The 26008-nt window shown below is 46.3% G+C and overlaps 1 protein-coding gene across 1 annotated transcript in view; it reads right to left on the bottom strand.

Moving 5' to 3' along the window:
* LOC118370769 (ankyrin repeat and sterile alpha motif domain-containing protein 1B-like) overlaps positions 1-26008 on the bottom strand; it is a 495760-nt gene that overhangs the window by 49234 nt on the left and 420518 nt on the right. Inside the window, 2 exon segments of the mRNA XM_052492534.1 lie at positions 14339-14539; positions 15589-15696. Of these exon segments, the coding sequence (XP_052348494.1) occupies positions 14339-14539; positions 15589-15696 (309 nt within the window).

Raw genomic sequence — 26008 nt, 5'->3', positions numbered from 1 at the left:
GTGTGAGGAATCCTCCCGACACAGTTTCATAATCAAAGTCCCATGACAGGTGCTGATACACTACTATACGAGAGTGCTTGTTTGTTTGGGTGTCACATCCATCTGCATCTTAATGAGATACTCTGGAGGTGAGGTAATCAGGGATAATGACATCGGGGTAAATAACTGCAGGGTGAGCCCTAGAGGAGGATCAGAACAGGTAATCTACTCCAAAACACTGGGCTACTCTAACTGATCTAAATGACAAAGATAGATAGAGGGGGGAGATGGGGAGAGACGAAGATAGACACAAATTGCAAAACACAATTATATAAAGACCAGAAAGAGCACAGAGAAAGAGAGAGAACCTCATTATCCCTGAAATGGGGCCCAGGGCATGATCTCTGACTGCCTCAGTAGCAGTGGAGGGAGCAGGGCATGATCTCTGACTGCCTCAGTAGTAATGGGGGGAGTAGGGCATGATCTCTGACTGCCTCAGTAGCAGTGGAGGGAGCAGGGCATGATCTCTGACTGCCTCAGTAGTAATGGGGGAGTAGGGCATGATCTCTGACTGTCTCAGTAGTAATGGAGGGAGCAGGGCATGATCTCTGACTGTCTCAGTAGTAATGGTGGGGGGGGCATGATCTCTGACTGTCTCAGTAGTAATGGGGGAGTAGGGCATGATCTCTGACTGCCTCAGTAGCAGTGGAGGGAGCAGGGCATGATCTCTGACTGCCTCAGTAGTAATGGGGGAGCAGGGCATGATCTCTGACTGCCTCAGTAGTAATGGGGGAGCAGGGCATGATCTCTGACTGCCTCAGTAGTAATGGGGGAGTAGGGCATGATCTCTGACTGTCTCAGTAGTAATGGTGGGGGGGGCATGATCTCTGACTGTCTCAGTAATAATGGGGGAGCAGGGCATGATCTCTGACTGCCTCAGTAGTAATGGGGGAGCAGGGCATGATCTCTGACTGCCTCAGTAGTAATGGAGGAAGTAGGGCCACGTCTTTGACTGCCTCAGTAGTAATGGGGGAGTAGGGCATGATCTCTGACTGTCTCAGTAGTAATGGGAGGAGTAGGGCATGATCTCTGACTGTCTCAGTAGTAATGGTGTGGGGGGCATGATCTCTGACTGTCTCAGTAGTAATGGGGGAGTAGGGCATGATCTCTGACTGTCTCAGTAGTAATGGGGGAATAGGGCATGATCTCTGACTGTCTCAGTAGTAATGGGGGAGTAGGGCATGATCTCTGACTGTCTCAGTAGTAATGGTGTGGGGGGGCATGATCTCTGACTGTCTCAGTAGTAATGGGGGAGTAGGGCATGATCTCTGACTGTCTCAGTAGTAATGGTGTGGGGGGGCATGATCTCTGACTGTCTCAGTAGTAATGGGGGAGTAGGGCATGATCTCTGACTGCCTCAGTAGCAGTGGAGGGAGCAGGGCATGATCTCTGACTGCCTCAGTAGTAATGGAGGAAGTAGGGCCACGTCTTTGACTGCCTCAGTAGTAATGGGGGAGTAGGGCATGATCTCTGACTGTCTCAGTAGTAATGGGGGGAGTAGGGCATGATCTCTGACTGTCTCAGTAGTAATGGTGGGGGGGGCATGATCTCTGACTGTCTCAGTAGTAATGGGGGGAGCAGGGCATGATCTCCGACTGTCTCAGTAGTAATGGGGGGAATAGGGCATGATCTCTGACTGTCTCAGTAGTAATGGGGGGAGCAGGGCATGATCTCCGACTGTCTCAGTAGTAATGGGGGGAATAGGGCATGATCTCTGACTGTCTCAGTAGTAATGGGGGGAGCAGGGCATGATCTCTGACTGTCTCAGTAGTAATGGGGGAATAGGGCATGATCTCTGACTGTCTCAGTAGTAATGGGGGGAGTAGGGCATGATCTCTGACTGTCTCAGTAGTAATGGGGGGAGTAGGGCATGATCTCTGACTGTCTCAGTAGTAATGGGGGGAGTAGGGCATGATCTCTGACTGTCTCAGTAGTAATGGGGGAGCAGGGCATGATCTCTGACTGTCTCAGTAGTAATGGGGGGAGTAGGGCATGATCTCCGACTGTCTCAGTAGTAATGGGGGGAGTAGGGCATGATCTCTGACTGTCTCAGTAGTAATGGTGTGGGGGGCATGATCTCTGACTGTCTCAGTAGTAATGGGGGAGCAGGGCATGATCTCCGACTGTCTCAGTAGTAATGGGGGGAATAGGGCATGATCTCTGACTGTCTCAGTAGTAATGGGGGGAGTAGGGCATGATCTCTGACTGTCTCAGTAGTAATGGTGTGGGGGGCATGATCTCTGACTGTCTCAGTAGTAATGGTGGGGGGGGCATGATCTCCGACTGTCTCAGTAGTAATGGTGGGGGGGCATGATCTCCGACTGTCTCAGTAGTAATGGGGGGAGCAGGGCATGATCTCCGACTGTCTCGGTAGTAATGGGGGGAGTAGGGCATGATCTCTGACTGTCTCAGTAGTAATGGTGGGGGGCATGATCTCTGACAGCCTCACTAGTAATGGGGGGAGCAGGGCATGATCTCTGACTGCCTCAGTAGTAATGGGGGGAGTAGGGCATGATCTCTGACTGCCTCAGTAGCAATGGGGGGAGTAGGGCATGATCTCTGACTGCCTCAGTAGTAATGGGGGGAGTAGGGCATGATCTCTGACTGCCTCAGTAGTAATGGGGAGGGAGCAGGGCATGATCTCTGACTGCGTCAGTAGTAATGGGGGGTGTAGGGCATGATCTCCGACTGCCTCAGTAGTAATGGGGGGAGTGGGGCATGAGGGGTAGTAGGCCCTGATCGCTGACTGCCTCAGTAGTAATGGGAAGGGAGTAGGGCATCATCTCTGACTGCCTCAGTAGTAATGAGGGGAGTAGGGCATGATCTCTGACTGCCTCAGTAGTAATGGGGAGGTAGCAGGGCATGATCTCTGACTGCCTCAGTAGCAATGGGGGGATGTAGGGCATGATCTCTGACTGCCTCAGTAGTAATGGGGGGAGTAGGGCATGATCTCTGACTGCCTCAGTAGTAATGGGGAGGGAGCAGGGCATGATCTCTGACTGCGTCAGTAGCAATGGGGGAGTAGGGCATGATCTCTGACTGTGTCAGTAGTAATGGAGGAAGTAGGGCCACGTCTTTGACTGCCTCAGTAGTAATGGGGGAGTGGGGCATGAGGGGTAGTAGGCCCTGATCGCTGACTGCCTCAGTAGTAATGGGAAGGGAGTAGGGCATCATCTCTGACTGCCTCAGTAGTAATGAGGGGAGTAGGGCATGATCTCTGACTGCCTCAGTAGTAATGGGGAGGGAGCAGGGCATGATCTCTGACTGCCTCAGTAGCAATGGGGGGAGTAGGGCATGTTCTCTGACTGCCTCAGTAGTAATGGGGAGGGAGCAGGGCATGAACTGACTACCTCAGCAGCAATTGGGAGGGAGTAGGGCATGATCTCTGACTGCCTCAGTAGCAATGGGAAGGGAGCAGGGCATAATCTCTCACTGTCTCAGTAGCATTGGGGGGAGTAGGGCATGATCTCTGACTGCCTCAGTAGTAATGGGGGGAGTAGGGCATGATCTCTGACTGCCTCAGTAGCAATGGGGGAGTAGGGCATGATCTCTGACTGCCTCAGTAGTAATGGGGGGAGTAGGGCATGATCTCTGACTGCCTCAGTAGTAATGGAGAGGGAGCAGGTCATGATCTCTGACTGCCTCAGTAGTAATGGGGGGAGTAGGGCATGATCTCTGACTGCCTCAGTCGTAATGGGGAGGGAGCAGGGATATGATCTTGGACTGCCTCAGTAGCAAGGAGTGGGAGTAGGGCATGATCTCTGACTGCTTCAGTAGTAATGGGGGGAGTAGGGTATGACCTCTGACTGCTTCAGTAGTAATGGGGGGAGTAGGGTATGACCTCTGACTGCTTCAGTAGTAATGGGGGGAGTAGGGCATGATCTCTGACTGCTTCAGTAGTAATGGGGGAGTAGGGCATGAGGGGTAGTAGGCCATCATCGCTGACTGCCACAGTAGTAATGGGGAGGGAGCAGGGCATGATCTCTGACTGCCTCAGTAGTAATGGGGGGAGTAGGGCATGATCTCTGACTGTCTCAGTAGTAATGGGGGGAGTAGGGCATGATCTCTGACTGCCTCAGTAGTAATGGGGAGGGAGCAGGTCATGATCTCTGACTGCGTCAGTAGTAATGGGGGAGTAGGGCATGATCTCCGACTGCCTCAGTAGTAATGGGGGAGTAGGCCCTGATCGCTGACTGCCTCAGTAGTAATGGGGGGAGTAGGGCATCATCTCTGACTGCCTCAGTAGTAATGAGGGGAGTAGGGCATGATCTCTGACTGCCTCAGTAGCAATGGGGGGAGTAGGGCATGATCTCTGACTGCCTCAGTAGTAATGGGGGAGTAGGGCATGATCTCTGACTGCCTCAGTAGTAATGGGGGAGTAGGGCATGATCTCTGACTGCCTCAGTAGCAATGGGGGGAGTAGGGCATGATCTCTGACTGCCTCAGTAGTAATGGGGGGAGTAGGGCATGATCTCTGACTGACTCAGTAGCAATGGGGGAAGTAGGGCATGATCTCTAACTGCCTCAGTAGTAATGGGGGGAGTAGGGCATGATCTCTGACTGCCTCAGTAGCAATGGGGGTGTAGGGCATGATCTCTGACTGCCTCAGTTGCAATGGGGGAGTAGGGCATGATCTCTGACTGCCTCAGTAGTAATGGGGAGGGAGCAGGGCATGATCTCTGACTGCGTCAGTAGTAATGGGGGGTGTAGGGCATGATCTCCGACTGCCTCAGTAGTAATGGGGGGAGTGGGGCATGAGGGGTAGTAGGCCCTGATCGCTGACTGCCTCAGTAGTAATGGGAAGGGAGTAGGGCATCATCTCTGACTGCCTCAGTAGTAATGAGGGGAGTAGGGCATGATCTCTGACTGCCTCAGTAGTAATGGGGAGGTAGCAGGGCATGATCTCTGACTGCCTCAGTAGCAATGGGGGGAGTAGGGCATGATCTCTGACTGCCTCAGTAGTAATGGGGGGAGTAGGGCATGATCTCTGACTGCCTCAGTAGTAATGGGGAGGGAGCAGGGCATGATCTCTGACTGCGTCAGTAGCAATGGGGGGAGTAGGGCATGATCTCTGACTGCGTCAGTAGTAATGGAGGAAGTAGGGCCACGTCTTTGACTGCCTCAGTAGTAATGGGGGGAGTGGGGCATGAGGGGTAGTAGGCCCTGATCGCTGACTGCCTCAGTAGTAATGGGAAGGGAGTAGGGCATCATCTCTGACTGCCTCAGTAGTAATGAGGGGAGTAGGGCATGATCTCTGACTGCCTCAGTAGTAATGGGGAGGGAGCAGGGCATGATCTCTGACTGCCTCAGTAGCAATGGGGGGAGTAGGGCATGTTCTCTGACTGCCTCAGTAGTAATGGGGAGGGAGCAGGGCATGAACTGACTACCTCAGCAGCAATTGGGAGGGAGTAGGGCATGATCTCTGACTGCCTCAGTAGCAATGGGAAGGGAGCAGGGCATAATCTCTCACTGTCTCAGTAGCATTGGGGGGAGTAGGGCATGATCTCTGACTGCCTCAGTAGTAATGGGGGAGTAGGGCATGATCTCTGACTGCCTCAGTAGCAATGGGGGGAGTAGGGCATGATCTCTGACTGCCTCAGTAGTAATGGGGGGAGTAGGGCATGATCTCTGACTGCCTCAGTAGTAATGGAGAGGGAGCAGGTCATGATCTCTGACTGCCTCAGTAGTAATGGGGGGAGTAGGGCATGATCTCTGACTGCCTCAGTCGTAATGGGGAGGGAGCAGGGATATGATCTTGGACTGCCTCAGTAGCAAGGAGTGGGAGTAGGGCATGATCTCTGACTGCTTCAGTAGTAATGGGGGGAGTAGGGTATGACCTCTGACTGCTTCAGTAGTAATGGGGGAGTAGGGCATGATCTCTGACTGTCTCAGTAGTAATGGGGGAGTAGGGCATGATCTCTGACTGTCTCAGTAGTAATGGGGGGAGTAGGGCATGATCTCTGACTGCCTCAGTAGTAATGGGGGAGTAGGGTATGACCTCTGACTGCTTCAGTAGTAATGGGGGAGTAGGGCATGATCTCTGACTGTCTCAGTAGTAATGGGGGAGTAGGGCATGATCTCTGACTGTCTCAGTAGTAATGGGGAGGGAGCAGGTCATGATCTCTGACTGCGTCAGTAGTAATGGGGGAGTAGGGCATGATCTCCGACTGCCTCAGTAGTAATGGGGGAGTGGGGCATGAGGGGTAGTAGGCCCTGATCTCTGACTGCCTCAGTAGTAATGGAGAGGGAGCAGGTCATGATCTCTGACTGCCTCAGTAGTAATGGGGGAGTAGGGCATGATCTCTGACTGCCTCAGTCGTAATGGGGAGGGAGCAGGGATATGATCTTGGACTGCCTCAGTAGCAAGGAGTGGGAGTAGGGCATGATCTCTGACTGCTTCAGTAGTAATGGGGGGAGTAGGGTATGACCTCTGACTGCTTCAGTAGTAATGGGGGGAGTAGGGCATGATCTCTGACTGCTTCAGTAGTAATGGGGGGAGTAGGGCATGATCTCTGACTGTCTCAGTAGTAATGGGGAGGGAGCAGGTCATGATCTCTGACTGCGTCAGTAGTAATGGGGGAGTAGGGCATGATCTCCGACTGCCTCAGTAGTAATGGGGGGAGTGGGGCATGAGGGGTAGTAGGCCCTGATCGCTGACTGCCACAGTAGTAATGGGGGAGTAGGGCATGATCTCTGACTGTCTCAGTAGTAATGGGGGAGTGGGGCATGAGGGGTAGTAGGCCCTGATCGCTGACTGCCTCAGTAGTAATGGGGGAGTAGGGCATGATCTCTGACTGTCTCAGTAGTAATGGGGGAGTAGGGCATGATCTCTGACTGTCTCAGTAGTAATGGGGGAGTAGGGCATGATCTCTGACTGTCTCAGTAGTAATGGGGGAGTAGGGCATGATCTCTGACTGCCTCAGTAGTAATGGGGGAGTAGGGCATGATCTCTGACTGTCTCAGTAGTAATGGGGGAGTAGGGCATGATCTCTGACTGTCTCAGTAGTAATGGGGGAGTAGGGCATGATCTCTGACTGCCTCAGTAGTAATGGGGGAGTAGGGCATGATCTCTGACTGTCTCAGTAGTAATGGGGGAGTAGGGCATGATCTCTGACTGTCTCAGTAGTAATGGGGGGAGTAGGGCATGATCTCTGACTGTCTCAGTAGTAATGGGGGAGTAGGGCATGATCTCTGACTGTCTCAGTAGTAATGGGGGAGTAGGGCATGATCTCTGACTGTCTCAGTAGTAATGGGGGAGTAGGGCATGATCTCTGACTGTCTCAGTAGTAATGGGGGAGTAGGGCATGATCTCTGACTGTCTCAGTAGTAATGGGGGAGTAGGGCATGATCTCTGACTGTCTCAGTAGTAATGGGGGAGTAGGGCATGATCTCTGACTGCCTCAGTAGTAATGGGGGAGTAGGGCATGATCTCTGACTGTCTCAGTAGTAATGGGGGAGTAGGGCATGATCTCTGACTGTCTCAGTAGTAATGGGGGAGTAGGGCATGATCTCTGACTGCCTCAGTAGTAATGGGGAGGGAGCAGGTCATGATCTCCGACTGCTTCAGTAGTAATGGGGGAGTAGGGCATGAGGGGTAGTAGGCCATCATCGCTGACTGCCACAGTAGTAATGGGGAGGGAGCAGGGCATGATCTCTGACTGCCTCAGTAGTAATGGGGGGAGTAGGGCATGATCTCTGACTGTCTCAGTAGTAATGGGGGGAGTAGGGCATGATCTCTGACTGTCTCAGTAGTAATGGGGGGAGTAGGGCATGATCTCTGACTGCCTCAGTAGTAATGGGGAGGGAGCAGGTCATGATCTCTGACTGCGTCAGTAGTAATGGGGGGAGTAGGGCATGATCTCCGACTGCCTCAGTAGTAATGGGGGGAGTGGGGCATGAGGGGTAGTAGGCCCTGATCGCTGACTGCCTCAGTAGTAATGGGGGGAGTAGGGCATCATCTCTGACTGCCTCAGTAGTAATGAGGGGAGTAGGGCATGATCTCTGACTGCCTCAGTAGCAATGGGGGGAGTAGGGCATGATCTCTGACTGCCTCAGTAGTAATGGGGGGAGTAGGGCATGATCTCTGACTGCCTCAGTAGTAATGGGGGGAGTAGGGCATGATCTCTGACTGACTCAGTAGCAATGGGGGGAGTAGGGCATGATCTCTAACTGCCTCAGTAGTAATGGGGGGAGTAGGGCATGATCTCTGACTGCCTCAGTAGCAATGGGGGGAGTAGGGCATGATCTTTGACTGCCTCAGTAGTAATGGGGGAGTAGGGCATGATCTCTGACTGCCTCAGTAGTAATGGAGAGGGAGCAGGTCATGATCTCTGACTGCCTCAGTAGTAATGGGGGGAGTAGGGCATGATCTCTGACTGCCTCAGTCGTAATGGGGAGGGAGCAGGGATATGATCTTGGACTGCCTCAGTAGCAAGGAGTGGGAGTAGGGCATGATCTCTGACTGCTTCAGTAGTAATGGGGGGAGTAGGGTATGACCTCTGACTGCTTCAGTAGTAATGGGGGGAGTAGGGTATGACCTCTGACTGCTTCAGTAGTAATGGGGGGAGTAGGGCATGATCTCTGACTGCTTCAGTAGTAATGGGGGAGTAGGGCATGAGGGGTAGTAGGCCATCATCGCTGACTGCCACAGTAGTAATGGGGAGGGAGCAGGGCATGATCTCTGACTGCCTCAGTAGTAATGGGGGGAGTAGGGCATGATCTCTGACTGTCTCAGTAGTAATGGGGGGAGTAGGGCATGATCTCTGACTGTCTCAGTAGTAATGGGGGGAGTAGGGCATGATCTCTGACTGCCTCAGTAGTAATGGGGAGGGAGCAGGTCATGATCTCTGACTGCGTCAGTAGTAATGGGGGAGTGGGGCATGAGGGTAGTAGGCCATCATCGCTGACTGCCACAGTAGTAATGGGGGAGTAGGGCATCATCTCTGACTGCCTCAGTAGTAATGAGGGAGTAGGGCATGATCTCTGACTGCCTCAGTAGCAATGGGGGGAGTAGGGCATCATCTCTGACTGCCTCAGTAGTAATGGGGGGAGTAGGGCATGATCTCTGACTGCCTCAGTAGTAATGGGGGGAGTAGGGCATGATCTCTGACTGACTCAGTAGCAATGGGGGAGTAGGGCATGATCTCTAACTGCCTCAGTAGTAATGGGTGGAGTAGGGCATGATCTCTGACTGCCTCAGTAGCAATGGGGGTGTAGGGCATGATCTCTGACTGACTCAGTTGCAATGGGCAGTCAGAGGCATTGTGGAGGGAAAAGGGGGAAAAAGGGAGAGATAAAGGAAAGAGTGGAAAGTATATGAGAGTGAGAGGAATACTGAAGTCTCCATAACGATCCCCTCTACACAACCTTGTTGACTCACTGCACTCACCTCAATGCTGCTCTAAAGAGGCCAATGTTGTCATGAGTCGTGACACAAACGCATTTCAAAGAGTCAGTCGTGTAGAAACATAAGTGTGTGTCTGGTGCGACAAGCTCTGTGAATCACACACACTCTCACACACACTCCGGATGGACCCTAATCGGGGTAGATCAAAGGAATGCTTAAGAGAAGCTGCTCTCCCAGATGCCTCTGACTCGCCGACCGTGCTTTCATAGGTTGGTGGAGAGGTTCAATAGGAGGATCATGGATTTTGTTAGAGAGGTTACCATACTGTACCATGCATGCTAATATTCAGTGCATTCGGAAAGTATTCAGACCCCTTGACTTTCCACATTTCGTTACGTTACAGCCTTATTCAAATATGATTATAGATTTTTTTCCCAAAATCAATCTACACACAATACCCCATAATGACAAAGCAAAAACTGTTTTTTAGAAATGTTTGCACATGTATTAAAACCAAAAACTGAAATATCACATTTACATAAGTATTCAGACCCCTTACTCAGTACTTTGTTGAAGCACCTTTGGCAGCGATTACTGCCTCGAGTCTTCTTGGGTTTGACGCTACAAGCTTGGCACACCTGTATTTGGGGAGTTTCTCCCATTCTTCTCTGCAGATCCTCTTAAGCTCTTTCAGGTTGGATGGGGAGCGACGCTTCACAGCTATTGTCAGGTCTCTCCAGAGATATTAGAGGACATTCAGAGACTTGTCCCAAAGCCACTCCTGTGTTGTCTTGGCTGTGTGCTTAGGGTCGTTGTCCGGTCGGAAGGTGAACCTTCACTCCAGTCTGAGATCCTGAGTGCTCTGGTGCAGGTTTTCATCAAGGATCTCTTTGTACTTTGCTCCATTCATCTTTGACTCGATCCTGACTAGTCTCCCAGTCCCTGCTGCTGAAAAACATCCACACAGCATGATGCTGCCAGCATGATGCTGCCATCACCATGCTTCACCGTAGGGATGGTGCCAGGTTTCCTCCAGACGTGACACTTGGCATTCAGGCCAAAGAGTTCAATCTTGGTTTCAGACCAGAGAAGCTTGTTTCTCATGGTCTGAGAGTCTTTAAGTGCCTTTTGGCAAACTCCAAGTGGACTGTCATGTGCTGAGGAGTGGCTTCCATCTGGCCACTCTATCATAAAGGTCTGATTGGTGGTGTGCTACATAGATGGTTATCCTTCTGGAATGTTCTCCCATCTTCACAGAGGAACTCTGGAGCTCAGTCAGAGTGACCATCATGTTCTTGGTCACCTCCCTGACTAAGGACCTTCTCTCCTGATTGCTCAGCTTGGCCAGGCGGCCAGCTCTAGGAAAAGTATTGGTGGTTCCAATTTTTTTTCCATTTAAGAATGATGGAGGCCACTGTGTTCTTGCAGATCTTCAATGCTGCAGAATTTTTTTGCTACCCTTCCCCAGATCTGTGCCTCGACACAATCCTGTCTCGGAGCTCTACGGACTATTCCTTCGACATCATGGCTTGATTTTTGCTCTGACATGCACTGTGGGACCTTATATAGACAGATGTGTGCCTTTCCAAATCATGTCCAATCAACTTAATTTACCACAGGTGGACTCCAAATCAAGTTGTAGAAACATCTCAAGGATGATCAATGGAAACAGGACGCACCAGAGTTCAATTTCGAATCTCATTGCAAAGGGTCTGAATACTTATGTAAATAAGGTATTTCTGTTTTTTTTTTGTTTTTTTACAAATGATCAAACATTTCTAAAAACCTGTTTTCACTTTGTCATTATGGGGTATTGTGTGTAAAGTGATGGGGAAAAATGGCTATTTAATACATTTTAAAATGAGGCTGTAACATAACAAAATGTGGAAAAAGCGAAGGGGTCTGAATACTTTCGGGAATGCACTGTATATAAGTTAAATAGCATGCTAATACAGGTTAGTAGAGCAGTTATGGTACAGTATATGGCAGGATTCCCCAAAAGGCAATCCAAGGGCCAAATATACAGTCGTGGGCAAAAGTTTTGAGAATTACACAAATATTAATTTTCACAAAGTCTGCTGCCTCAGTTTGTATGATGGCAATTTGCATATACTCCAGAATGTTATGAAGAGTGATCAGATGAACTGCAATTACTTTTAAAGTACCTCTTTGCCATGCAAATGACCTGAATCCCCAAAAACCATTTCCACTGCATTTCAGCCCTGCCACAAAAGGACCAGCTGACATCATGTCAGTGATTCTTCCGTTAACACAGGTGTGAGTGTTGACGAGGACACGGCTGGAGATCACTTTGTCATGCTGATTGAGTACGAATAACAGACTGGAAGCTTCAAAAGGGGGGTGGTGCTTGGAATAATTGTTCTTCCTCTGTCAACCATGGTTACCTGCAAGGAAACGCGTGCGTCATCATTGCTTTTCAAAAAAAGGGCTTCACAGGCACAGCCAGTAAGATTGCACCTAAATCAACTATTTATCGGATCATCAAGAACTTCAAGGAGAGCAGTTCAATTGTTGTGAAGAAGGTTTCAGGACGCCCAAGAAAGTCCAGCAAGCGCCAGGACCGTCTCAGCTGCGGGATCGGTCAGTACAGAGCTTGCTCAGGAATGGCAGCAGGCAGGTGTGAGTGCATCTGCATGCACAGTGAGACGAAGACTTGAGGATGGCCTGGGGTCAAGAAGGGCAGGAAAGAAGCCACTTGTCTCCAGGAAAAACATCAGGGACAAACTGATATTCTGCAAAAGGTACAGGGATTGGACTGCTGAGGGCTGGGTCATTTTCTCTGATGAATCCCCTTTCCGATTGTTTGGGGTATCCGGAAAAAAGCTTGTCCGGAGAAGACAAGGTGAGCGCTACCATCAGTCCTGTGTCATGCCAACAGTAAAGCATCCTGAGACCATTCATGTGTGGGGTTGCTTCTCAGCCAAGGGAGTGGGCTCACTCACAATTCTGCCTAAGAACACAGCCATGAATAAAGAAAGGTACCAACACATCCCGAGAGCGACTTCTCCCGGGAACAGTTTGGTGAAGAACAATGCCTTTTCCAGCATGATGAAGCACCTTGCCATAAGGCGAAAGTAATAACTAAGTGGCTCTGGGAACAAAACATCAATATTTTGGGTCCATGGCCAGGAAACTCCCCAGACCGTAATCTGAGAACTTGTGGTCAATCCTCAAGAGGCAGTGGACAAACAAAAACACACAAATTCGGACAAACTCCAAGCATTAATTATGCAAGAATGGGCTGCCATCAGTCAGGATGTGGCCCAGAAGTTAATTGACAGCATGCCAGGGCGGATTGCAGAGGTCTTGAAAAAGAAGGGTCAACACTGCAAATATTGACTCTTTTCATCAACTTGTAATTTTCAATACAAGCCTTTGACACTTATGAAATGCTTGTAATTATACTTCAGTATTCCACAGTAACATCTGACAAAAATATCTAAAAACAATGAGGCAGCAGACTTTGTGAAAATGTGTATTTGTGTCATCCTCAACTTTTTGCCACGGCTGTATATATATGTATTTTTTAAAATAATTGTTGTTGGACATAAAATAAATGAGCACAAAGTGATTTTCAGTTGTTCCCAAGTACAGTAGTTTCCAAGTATAAATAAAGGCATATGTGATCTTATCCCAAAGTAATCAAGGTTTGAAATTATACTATTTTTATCTAATACTATATCTGTTTGGGATTCTTGCGGTCAATTTGCAGTGTACAAATGATTTATAACAGCGTTCTGCCCGCTGACCATCCGGGAGGATGAATGATATGTCATATTATCCACTGCTCAAAAAAATAAAGGGAACACTTACACAACACAATGTAACTCCAAGTCAATCACACTTCTGTGAAATCAAACTGTCCACTTAGGAAGCAACACTGATGTACAATAAATTTCACATGCTGTTGTGCAAATGGAATAGACAACAGGTGGAAATTATAGGCAATTAGCAAGACACCCCCAATAAAGGAGTGGTTCTGCAGGTGGGGACCACAGACCACTTCTCAGTTCCTATGCTTCCTGGCTGATGTTTTGGTCACATTTGAATGCTGGTGGTGCTTTCACTCTAGTGGTAGCATGAGTCGGAGTCTACAACCCACACAAGTGGCTCAGGTAGTGCAGCTCATCCAGGACGGAACATCAATGCGAGCTGTGGCAAGAAGGTTTGCTGTGTCTATCAGCGTAGTGGCAAGAAGGTTTGCTGTGTCTATCAGCGTAGTGTCCAGAGCATGGAGGCGCTACCAGGAGACAGGCCAGTACATCAGGAGACGTGGACGAGGCCGTAGGAGGGCAACAACCCAGCAGCAGGACCGCTACCTCCGCTTTTGTGCAAGGAGGAGCAGGGGGAGCACTGCCAAAGTCCTGCAAAATGACCTCCAGCAGGCCACAAATGTGCATGTGTCTGCTCAATCGATCAGAAACAGACTCCATGAGGGTGGTATGAGGGCCCGACGTCCACAGGTAGGGGTTGTGCTTACAGCCCAACACCGTGCAGGACGTTTTTAATTTGCCAGAGAACACCAAGATTGGCTAATTCGCCACTGGCGCCCTGTGCTCTTCACAGATGAAAGCAGGTTCACACTGAGCACATGTGACAGACGTGACAGTCTGGAGACGGCGTGGAGAACGATCTGCTGCCTGCAACATCCTCCAGCATGACCGGTTTGGCGGTGGGTCAGAAATTTGATTTCCATTGATAATTTTTGTGTGATTTTGTTGTCAGCACATTCAACTATGTAAAGAAAAAAGTATTTAATAAAAATATTTCATTCATTCAGATCTAGGATGTGTTATTTTAGTGTTCTCTTTATTTTTTTGAGCAGTGTATTAATCATCACGCTTTCGTAGTTTGGTAGAGAGGTCAAATAGGGACACACAGGAAAATAATTGTGAGAGGCTGCTGTCTATTCCTCTCTCATTCCCCCCTCACCATGCTGACTTGGGCCATCTGCCGCTCCAGTTTGGAGCGAGGCATCTCCTCTAAGTAGTTGTCGTTGGAGCGCTGGCGGCGCCGTGCGTCCGCCTGCATGATGAGGTGCTGCACGTCCAACGAGCCCCCTGGGACACCCGCTGTGGTGTACGCAGCCTGGCCCGGAAGGATCTGGGGAGGGGTGTTGCAGCCACCGGGCTCCTGGGAGGATGGGTGGACAGAGGGGAGGGGTTATTAAATTGTGGTGAAGTGTGCCATGTGATGCTTTTGATGCTCCATGATAGGGTGTTCTAGAAAACGAGAGGTCAAATGTGAAGACTGCCACTACTGGCTATTCCCAATGTGGGCATACCTCAAAGGCGGGGGTGAAAATGAGGGCAGTTTATAATGATAAGTTCATAAGTTTATAAAATTAGGGCAGTTTATAATGATAAGTTTATACATTTATAAAATTAGGGCAGTTTATAAAGATACGTTTATACGTTTATAAAATTAGGGCAGTTTATAAGTTCATAAAATTAGGGCAGTTTATAATGATACGTTTATAAGTTTATAAAATTAGGGCAGTTTATAATGATAAGTTTATACGTTTAGAAAATTAGGGCAGTTTATAATGATTCCACTACATTGAAATTGCCTTGCTTACCTCTTATCTTATTATTTCTACTAGCATACCTCTTAAAATGAAGCTACTGTGTTGAGCAAGCATTCTAAGTGGTGTCTCGTGGAATGCTTTTGGAACATGATAATATGCTATGCTGAATAAACCTTCAGCCCCCTCTCTGTTTGCTAGCCTGGCTCTGGACAGCAGACTAGATTTGCAGTGGAGACTGCCCAGCCCCTCTGTCTGGACCGATTTGTTAAATGGAATGAAAGCAGGTGTCTGGGCCTTGAGAGGCTGCAGAGCAGCAGCCACATCCTGGCTGCCGGATCAAATTGAGTCCCAGAAGGTGAAGCATATCCCGGGCCTTTGTTAGATTAACATTAGACCCATACGCACTGGGGAATGGAATCCAGTATCTTGTAATTAGTATCCAGGACCGATAGGGAGAGGGGAAACAGCGGTCTATTGTGGTCCTGGCGGCATCCATTTTGTGTCTGCCGGGAGACTTGTGAAGGCTCAGCAGTGGAGATATTTCCCCTAAGCTCACTGAACCTGTCTGCAGTCTCTAGGACTACTACCATCTGGGAGGGAAGAGAGAGAGCACACACACACACACACACACACACACACACACACACACACTGACCCGTAGGGAGATGGCCCGTGGGGGTTTCTGTGGAGGGTCTTGGTGAAGCCTGTCTCCCAGCGAGGCCAGGATTCTCTTCCTGTGTCCTATCAGACTGACCTTCAACACCTAGGGAGGAAGAGAGACACAGGTCAACAACCTATCAACACAACTGTTTAAACACAACTTTCAATATGTATTTAACATGGAATCAATGTGAACTAAGCATGTAATAAGCCTCCACTGAAGTAAAACCCAGTTATGAGAGTGTTGGATTCAAATCCTACCTCTATTGGTAGTGAGGCACTCTGGAATAATACAAGCCATGATAATAAACTGACAACATCAAAGTTATAACAATGGTGATATGGTGACATCATATGTACTGAGGTAAAAATAGATGTTGTAATCAGAGGAGGCTGGTGGGAGGAGCTATAGGAGGACGGGCTCATAGTGATGGCTGGAATGGAATAAATGGAACAGGGTCAAACACGAGGTTTCTACACATTTCATGTGTTTGATACGATACGGTTCCATTGATTCCATTCCAGCCATTACAATGAGCCCGTCCTCCTATAGCTCCCCCCACCAGCCTCCTCTGGTTGTAATAAGCAAAACATGAGTGTTTATAATAAACATTAATATAGTGAAATAACCGGGATTTCAAAGAAGGAACAATGAGTCATAATGGTAAAAACACAGAGCAGACCATATGTAACATCATTACCAGAATTATTATCACATAAAGGCACCAGCCTGGTCCACCGTTACAAGGTAATTAGGTTTGCAGTGAAACACACACACACACTTTTTAGTTTGGTTTGTCCTTCCTGGCACATTCTGCAGGGGGTTTAAAGGGCTGCCAAAAGACTGCTTCCAACACACTAGATTTGGGTGTGTGTGTGTGTGGCTCATACAATGTCTTGGCAGTAAGCTCTTCTCCCAAAAGGCAGTGGATGTATTTGTGTGAGATGTGCATCAATGAAGGATGTGTGTGTGGATAAGAGGACAGAGGAGGGAGGATGGAGGTGTGTGTTCCAGCAAGAGAGTTGGTAATTATAGTGAGTCTGAGACCTAGCAGTGAGCCTAATGACTCTCCCTACTCTACCGCCATTACCACACACACGCACACACAAACGCGCTCGCTCGTTCACACGCACGCACGCACGCACGCACGCACGCACGCACACACACACACACACACGCACACACGCACACACGCATTATTGATTCCTTCCTCTCCAGCCCTCACTCACCAATTACTGGCCCGCATCTGTTACCACACACACTTAAGAGCAACCAAAAGAGAAATCTAAATAAACTCTAATTATTAATTTCCCAATCTAGAAAGAAGAAGAACCTGTATTTTCCTAGACAGGAAACACAGATTGCGGCTTTGATTGAAAAGATACTATATTGCATCATTATGGCCACCGGGCCACATGAAAATCACTATATTTAAAGGTTAACGCCACACCAGGAAATAATCAATGGGCTTTTTTAAATAGAGGAGTGTTCGGCTAAACAGACAGGCTCTAAACATTCAGACAATTCAAAATATAAGTGAACGGTTTGATCATCGTCTAACACTGTTTTCTCTTCCAGAAAAAAAAATACTCTAATTGCCAAAATTACCATGATCAAAGACGTGCGTTTATATGTCATTCTGGGTTTTGATGGTTGGAGATTTCATTGGCATATTTTGTGAGGCTATCGCCCTCTCTCTGCCTGTTACACAAACACACGTAAGCAGATCCAATTATTAACCAGCTCCATTATCCCTCTCTCGCCTCGCCTCGCCTCACCACACACACACACACACACACACACACACACACACACACACACACACACACACACACACACACACACACACACACACACACACACACACACACACACACACACACACACACACACACACACACACACACACACACACACACACACACACACTTCTTTGTTTGACCAAAACTTATGCTATTTAGATCCTGGGGGAGTACATTACAATGTTATAACTCCGAAATGGACAAGGACTGAAACATAACCTGACCAGTTACTGTTAGCTCTCTCTCTACCCCCCTCTTCATTACGTGTGTGTTCTCTCTACATTACGTGTGTTCTCTCTACATTACGTGTGTGTTCTCTCTACATTACGTGTGTGTTCTCTCTACATTACGTGTGTGTTCTCTCTACATTACGTGTGTTCTCTCTACAGTACGTGTGTTCTCTCTACATTACGTGTGTGTTCTCTCTACATTACGTGTGTGTTCTCTCTACAGTACGTGTGTGTTCTCTCTACATTACGTGTGTGTTCTCTCTACATTACGTGTGTTCTCTCTACAGTACGTGTGTGTTCTCTCTACATTACGTGTGTTCTCTCTACAGTACGTGTGTTCTCTCTACAGTACGTGTGTGTTCTCTCTACATTACGTGTGTTCTCTCTACAGTACGTGTGTTCTCTCTACATTACGTGTGTGTTCTCTCTACATTACGTGTGTGTTCTCTCTACAGTACGTGTGTGTTCTCTCTACATTACGTGTGTGTTCTCTCTACATTACGTGTGTTCTCTCTACAGTACGTGTGTTCTCTCTACAGTACGTGTGTGTTCTCTCTACATTACGTGTGTTCTCTCTACAGTACGTGTGTGTTCTCTCTACAGTACGTGTGTGTTCTCTCTACATTACGTGTGTGTTCTCTCTACATTACGTGTGTGTTCTCTCTACAGTACGTGTGTTCTCTCTACAGTACGTGTGTGTTCTCTCTACAGTACGTGTGTGTTCTCTCTACATTACGTGTGTTCTCTCTACATTACGTGTGTGTTCTCTCTACATTACGTGTGTTCTCTCTACAGTACGTGTGTGTTCTCTCTACATTACGTGTGTGTTCTCTCTACATTACGTGTGTTCTCTCTACAGTACGTGTGTGTTCTCTCTACATTACGTGTGTTCTCTCTACAGTATGTGTGTGTTCTCTCTACATTACGTGTGTGTTCTCTCTACATTACGTGTGTTCTCTCTACATTACGTGTGTTCTCTCTACATTACGTGTGTTCTCTCTACAGTACGTGTGTTCTCTCTACATTACGTGTGTGTTCTCTCTACATTACGTGTGTTCTCTCTACATTACGTGTGTGTTCTCTCTACATTACGTGTGTGTTCTCTCTACATTACGTGTGTGTTCTCTCTACATTACGTGTGTTCTCTCTACATTACGTGTGTGTTCTCTCTACATTACGTGTGTTCTCTCTACATTACGTGTGTGTTCTCTCTACATTACGTGTGTGTTCTCTCTACATTACGTGTGTGTTCTCTCTACATTACGTGTGTGTTCTCTCTACATTACGTGTGTTCTCTCTACAGTACGTGTGTGTTCTCTCTACATTACGTGTGTGTTCTCTCTACATTACGTGTGTTCTCTCTACATTACGTGTGTGTTCTCTCTACAGTACGTGTGTTCTCTCTACAGTACGTGTGTGTTCTCTCTACATTACGTGTGTGTTCTCTCTACATTACGTGTGTGTTCTCTCTACATTACGTGTGTGTTCTCTCTACATTACGTGTGTGTTCTCTCTACATTACGTGTGTGTTCTCTCTACATTACGTGTGTGTTCTCTCTACATTACGTGTGTGTTCTCTCTACAGTACGTGTGTTCTCTCTACATTACGTGTGTGTTCTCTCTACATTACGTGTGTTCTCTCTACAGTACGTGTGTTCTCTCTACATTACGTGTGTGTTCTCTCTACATTACGTGTGTTCTCTCTACATTACGTGTGTGTTCTCTCTACAGTACGTGTGTGTTCTCTCTACAGTACGTGTGTTCTCTCTACATTACGTGTGTGTTCTCTCTACAGTACGTGTGTTCTCTCTACATTACGTGTGTGTTCTCTCTACATTACGTGTGTTCTCTCTACATTACGTGTGTGTTCTCTCTACATTACGTGTGTGTTCTCTCTACATTACGTGTGTTCTCTCTACATTACGTGTGTGTTCTCTCTACAGTACGTGTGTTCTCTCTACATTACGTGTGTGTTCTCTCTACAGTACGTGTGTTCTCTCTACATTACGTGTGTGTTCTCTCTACATTACGTGTGTGTTCTCTCTACAGTACGTGTGTTCTCTCTACATTACGTGTGTGTTCTCTCTACATTACGTGTGTGTTCTCTCTACAGTACGTGTGTTCTCTCTACATTACGTGTGTGTTCTCTCTACATTACGTGTGTTCTCTCTACAGTACGTGTGTTCTCTCTACATTACGTGTGTGTTCTCTCTACAGTACGTGTGTTCTCTCTACATTACGTGTGTGTTCTCTCTACAGTACGTGTGTGTTCTCTCTACATTACGTGTGTTCTCTCTACATTACGTGTGTGTTCTCTCTACAGTACGTGTGTTCTCTCTACAGTACGTGTGTTCTCTCTACATTACGTGTGTGTTCTCTCTACAGTACGTGTGTGTTCTCTCTACAGTACGTGTGTGTTCTCTCTACAGTACGTGTGTGTTCTCTCTACAGTACGTGTGTGTTCTCTCTACAGTACGTGTGTTCTCTCTACAGTACGTGTGTTCTCTCTACATTACGTGTGTGTTCTCTCTACAGTACGTGTGTGTTCTCTCTACAGTACGTGTGTGTTCTCTCTACAGTACGTGTGTGTTCTCTCTACAGTACGTGTGTTCTCTCTACAGTACGTGTGTGTTCTCTCTACATTACGTGTGTGTTCTCTCTACAGTACGTGTGTGTTCTCTCTACAGTACGTGTGTGTTCTCTCTACAGTACGTGTGTGTTCTCTCTACAGTACGTGTGTGTTCTCTCTACAGTACGTGTGTGTTCTCTCTACAGTACGTGTGTGTTCTCTCTACAGTACGTGTGTTCTCTCTACAGTACGTGTGTGTTCTCTCTACAGTACGTGTGTTCTCTCTACATTACGTGTGTGTTCTCTCTACAGTACGTGTGTTCTCTCTACAGTACGTGTGTGTTCTCTCTACAGTACGTGTGTTTTCTCTCTACAGTACGTGTGTTCTCTCTACAGTACGTGTGTTCTCTCTACATTACGTGTGTGTTCTCTCTACAGTACGTGTGTTCTCTCTACAGTACGTGTGTGTTCTCTCTACAGTACGTGTGTGTTCTCTCTACATTACGTGTGTGTTCTCTCTACAGTACGTGTGTTCTCTCTACATTACGTGTGTGTTCTCTCTACAGTACGTGTGTTCTCTCTACAGTACGTGTGTGTTCTCTCTACAGTACGTGTGTTCTCTCTACAGTACGTGTGTTCTCTCTACATTACGTGTGTTCTCTCTACATTACGTGTGTTCTCTCTACAGTACGTGTGTTCTCTCTACAGTACGTGTGTGTTCTCTCTACAGTACGTGTGTGTTCTCTCTACATTACGTGTGTGTTCTCTCTACAGTACGTGTGTGTTCTCTCTACAGTACGTGTGTTCTCTCTACATTACGTGTGTTCTCTCTACAGTACGTGTGTGTTCTCTCTACATTACGTGTGTTCTCTCTACATTACGTGTGTGTTCTCTCTACAGTACGTGTGTGTTCTCTCTACAGTACGTGTGTGTTCTCTCTACAGTACGTGTGTTCTCTCTACAGTACGTGTGTGTTCTCTCTACAGTACGTGTGTTCTCTCTACAGTACGTGTGTGTTCTCTCTACAGTACGTGTGTTCTCTCTACAGTACGTGTGTGTTCTCTCTACAGTACGTGTGTTCTCTCTACAGTACGTGTGTGTTCTCTCTACAGTACGTGTGTGTTCTCTCTACAGTACGTGTGTGTTCTCTCTACATTACGTGTGTGTTCTCTCTACAGTACGTGTGTTCTCTCTACATTACGTGTGTTCTCTCTACATTACGTGTGTTCTCTCTACATTACGTGTGTTCTCTCTACATTACGTGTGTTCTCTCTACATTACGTGTGTGTTCTCTCTACAGTACGTGTGTGTTCTCTCTACAGTACGTGTGTTCTCTCTACAGTACGTGTGTGTTCTCTCTACATTACGTGTGTGTTCTCTCTACAGTACGTGTGTGTTCTCTCTACAGTACGTGTGTTCTCTCTACAGTACGTGTGTGTTCTCTCTACAGTACGTGTGTGTTCTCTCTACATTACGTGTGTGTTCTCTCTACATTACGTGTGTGTTCTCTCTACAGTACGTGTGTGTTCTCTCTACAGTACGTGTGTTCTCTCTACAGTTGTCTCTCTACATTACGTGTGTGTTCTCTCTACAGTACGTGTGTGTTCTCTCTACAGTACGTGTGTTCTCTCTACAGTACGTGTGTGTTCTCTCTACATTACGTGTGTGTTCTCTCTACAGTACGTGTGTGTTCTCTCTACAGTACGTGTGTTCTCTCTACAGTACGTGTGTGTTCTCTCTACATTACGTGTGTGTTCTCTCTACAGTACGTGTGTGTTCTCTCTACAGTACGTGTGTTCTCTCTACAGTACGTGTGTGTTCTCTCTACATTACGTGTGTGTTCTCTCTACATTACGTGTGTGTTCTCTCTACATTACGTGTGTGTTCTCTCTACAGTACGTGTGTGTTCTCTCTACAGTACGTGTGTTCTCTCTACATTACGTGTGTGTTCTCTCTACATTACGTGTGTTCTCTCTACATTACGTGTGTGTTCTCTCTACATTACGTGTGTTCTCTCTACATTACGTGTGTTCTCTCTACATTACGTGTGTTCTCTCTACATTACGTGTGTTCTCTCTACATTACGTGTGTTCTCTCTACATTACGTGTGTTCTCTCTACATTACGTGTGTGTTCTCTCTACAGTGTGTGTGTGTTCTCTCTACATTACGTGTGTGTTCTCTCTACATTACGTGTGTGTTCTCTCTACATTACGTGTGTTCTCTCTACATTACGTGTGTGTTCTCTCTACATTACGTGTGTGTTCTCTCTACATTACGTGTGTTCTCTCTACATTACGTGTGTGTTCTCTCTACATTACGTGTGTTCTCTCTACATTACGTGTGTTCTCTCTACATTACGTGTGTGTTCTCTCTACAGTACGTGTGTGTTCTCTCTACATTACGTGTGTTCTCTCTACATTACGTGTGTTCTCTCTACATTACGTGTGTGTTCTCTCTACAGTGTGTGTGTGTTCTCTCTACAGTACGTGTGTGTTCTCTCTACAGTACGTGTGTTCTCTCTACATTACGTGTGTGTTCTCTCTACATTACGTGTGTTCTCTCTACATTACGTGTGTGTTCTCTCTACAGTACGTGTGTTCTCTCTACATTACGTGTGTGTTCTCTCTACATTACGTGTGTTCTCTCTACAGTACGTGTGTGTTTTCTCTACATTACGTGTGTGTTTTCTCTACATTACGTGTGTTCTCTCTACATTACGTGTGTGTTCTCTCTACAGTACGTGTGTTCTCTCTACAGTACGTGTGTTCTCTCTACATTACGTGTGTGTTCTCTCTACATTACGTGTGTTCTCTCTACATTACGAGTGTGTTCTCTCTACAGTATGTGTTCTCTATACAGTATGTGTTCTCTCTACAGTATGTACAGTATGTGTTCTCTCTACAGTATGTACAGTATGTGTTCTCTCTACAGTATGTGTTCTCTATACAGTACGTACAGTATGTATTCTCTCTACAGTATGTGTTCTCTCTACAGTATTTGTTCTCTCTACAGTATGTATTCTCTCTACAGTATGTACAGTATGTGTTCCCTCTACAGTATGTACAGTATGTGTTCTCTACAGTATGTACAGTATGTGTTCTTTAAAGTATGTGTTCTCTCTACAGTATGTACAGTATGTGTTCTCTCTACAGTATGTACAGTATGTATTCTCTCTACAGTATGTACAGTATGTGTTCTCTCTACAGTATGTATTCTCTCTACAGTATGTAAGGTATGTGTTCTCTCTACAGTATGTGTTATCTCTACAGTATGTGTTCTCTCTACAGTATGTGTTCTCTCTACAGTATGTACAGTATGTGTTCTCTCTACAGTATGTGTTCTCTCTACAGTATGTGCTCTCTCTACAGTATGTATTCCCTCTACAGTATGTACAGTATGTGTTCTCCTTCCTTTATGGGTTCTCTCTACAGTATGTGTTCTCTCTACAGTATGTAAGGTATGTGTTCTCTCTACAGTATGTGTTCTCTCTACAGTATGTGTTCTCTCTACAGTATGTACAGTATGTGTTCTCTCTACAGTATGTGTTCTGTCTACAGTATGTGTTCTCTCTACAGTATGTACAGAATGTGTTCTATCTACAGTATGTGTTCTCTCTACAGTATGTGTTCTCTCTACAGTACAGTATGTGTTCTCTCTACAGTATGTATTCTCTCTACAGTACAGTATGTGTTCTCTCTACAGTATGTGTTCTCTCTACAGTACAGTATGTGTTCTCTCTACAGTACAGTATGTGTTCTCTCTACAGTACAGTATGTGTTCTCTCTACAGTACAGTATGTGTTCTCTCTACAGTATGTGTTCTCTCTACAGTAAAGTATGTGTTCTCTCTACAGTACAGTATGTGTTCTCTCTACAGTACAGTATGTGTTCTCTCTACAGTACAGTATGTGTTCTCTCTACAGTACAGTATGTGTTCTCTCTACAGTATGTATTCTCTCTACAGTATGTATTCTCTCTACAGTATGTACAGTATGTGTTCTCTCTACAGTATGTACAGTATGTATTCTCTCTACAGTATGTACAGTATGTATTCTCTCTACAGTATGTACAGTATGTATTCTCTCTACAGTATGTGTTCTCTCTACAGTATGTGTTCTCTCTACAGTATGTGTTCTCTCTACAGTATGTACAGTATGTGTTCTCTCTACAGTATGTGTTCTCTCTACAGTATGTGTTCTCTCTACAGTATGTATTCTCTCTACAGTATGTACAGTATGTGTTCTCCTTCCTTTATGGGTTCTCTCTACAGTATGTGTTCTCTCTACAGTATGTGTTCTCTCTACAGTATGTAAGGTATGTGTTCTCTCTACAGTATGTGTTCTCTCTACAGTATGTGTTCTCTCTACAGTATGTACAGTATGTGTTCTCTCTACAGTATGTGTTCTCTCTACAGTATGTGTTCTCTCTACAGTATGTACAGAATGTGTTCTATCTACAGTATGTGTTCTCTCTACAGTATATGTTCTCTCTACAGTACAGTATGTGTTCTCTCTACAGTATGTATTCTCTCTACAGTACAGTATGTGTTCTCTCTACAGTACAGTATGTGTTCTCTCTACAGTATGTATTCTCTCTACAGTATGTATTCTCTCTACAGTATGTACAGTATGTGTTCTCTATACAGTATGTGTTCTCTATACAGTATGTGTTCTCTCTACAGTATGTGTTCTCTCTACAGTATGTGTTCTCTCTACAGTATGTGTTCTCTATACAGTATGTGTTCTCTCTACAGTATGTGTTCTCTCTACAGTACAGTATGTGTTCTCTATACAGTATGTGTTCTCTCTACAGTATGTGTTCTCTCTACAGTATGTGTTCTCTCTACAGTATGGGTTCTCTCTACAGTATGTGTTCTCTCTACAGTATGTACAGTATGTGTTCTCTCTACAGTATGTGTTCTCTCTACAGTATGTGTTCTCTCTACAGTACAGTATGTGTTCTCTATACAGTATGTACAGTATGTGTTCTCTCTACAGTATGTACAGTATGTGTTCTCTATACAGTATGTACAGTATGTGTTCTCTCTACAGTACAGTATGTGTTCTCTCTACAGTATGTACAGTATGTGTTCTCTATACAGTATGTACAGTATGTGTTCTCTCTACAGTACAGTATGTGTTCTCTCTACAGTATGTGTTCTCTCTACAGTATGTACAGTATGTGTTCTCTCTACAGTATGTGTTCTCTCTACAGTACAGTATGTGTTCTCTATACAGTATGTGTTCTCTCTACAGTATGTGTTCTCTCTACAGTATGTGTTCTCTCTACAGTATGTGTTCTCTCTACATTATGTGTTCTCTCTACAGTGTGTGTTCTCTCTACAGTATGTGTTCTCTCTACAGTATGTGTTCTCTCTACAGTATGTGTTCTCTCTACATTATGTGTTCTCTCTACAGTGTGTGTTCTCTCTACAGTATGTGTTCTCTCTACAGTATGTGTTCTCTCTACAGTATGTGTTCTCTCTACAGTATGTACAGTATGTGTTCTCTCTACAGTATGTGTTCTCTCTACAGTATGTGCTCTCTCTACAGTATGTATTCCCTCTACAGTATGTACAGTATGTGTTCTCCTTCCTTTATGGGTTCTCTCTACAGTATGTGTTCTCTCTACAGTATGTAAGGTATGTGTTCTCTCTACAGTATGTGTTCTCTCTACAGTATGTGTTCTCTCTACAGTATGTACAGTATGTGTTCTCTCTACAGTATGTGTTCTGTCTACAGTATGTGTTCTCTCTACAGTATGTACAGAATGTGTTCTATCTACAGTATGTGTTCTCTCTACAGTATGTGTTC

Source organism: Oncorhynchus keta, chromosome 33, assembly GCF_023373465.1.
Source record: "Oncorhynchus keta strain PuntledgeMale-10-30-2019 chromosome 33, Oket_V2, whole genome shotgun sequence".
In the NCBI taxonomy this organism is placed as follows: domain Eukaryota; kingdom Metazoa; phylum Chordata; class Actinopteri; order Salmoniformes; family Salmonidae; genus Oncorhynchus; species Oncorhynchus keta.
This window is presented reverse-complemented; position numbering and strand designations above follow the sequence as displayed.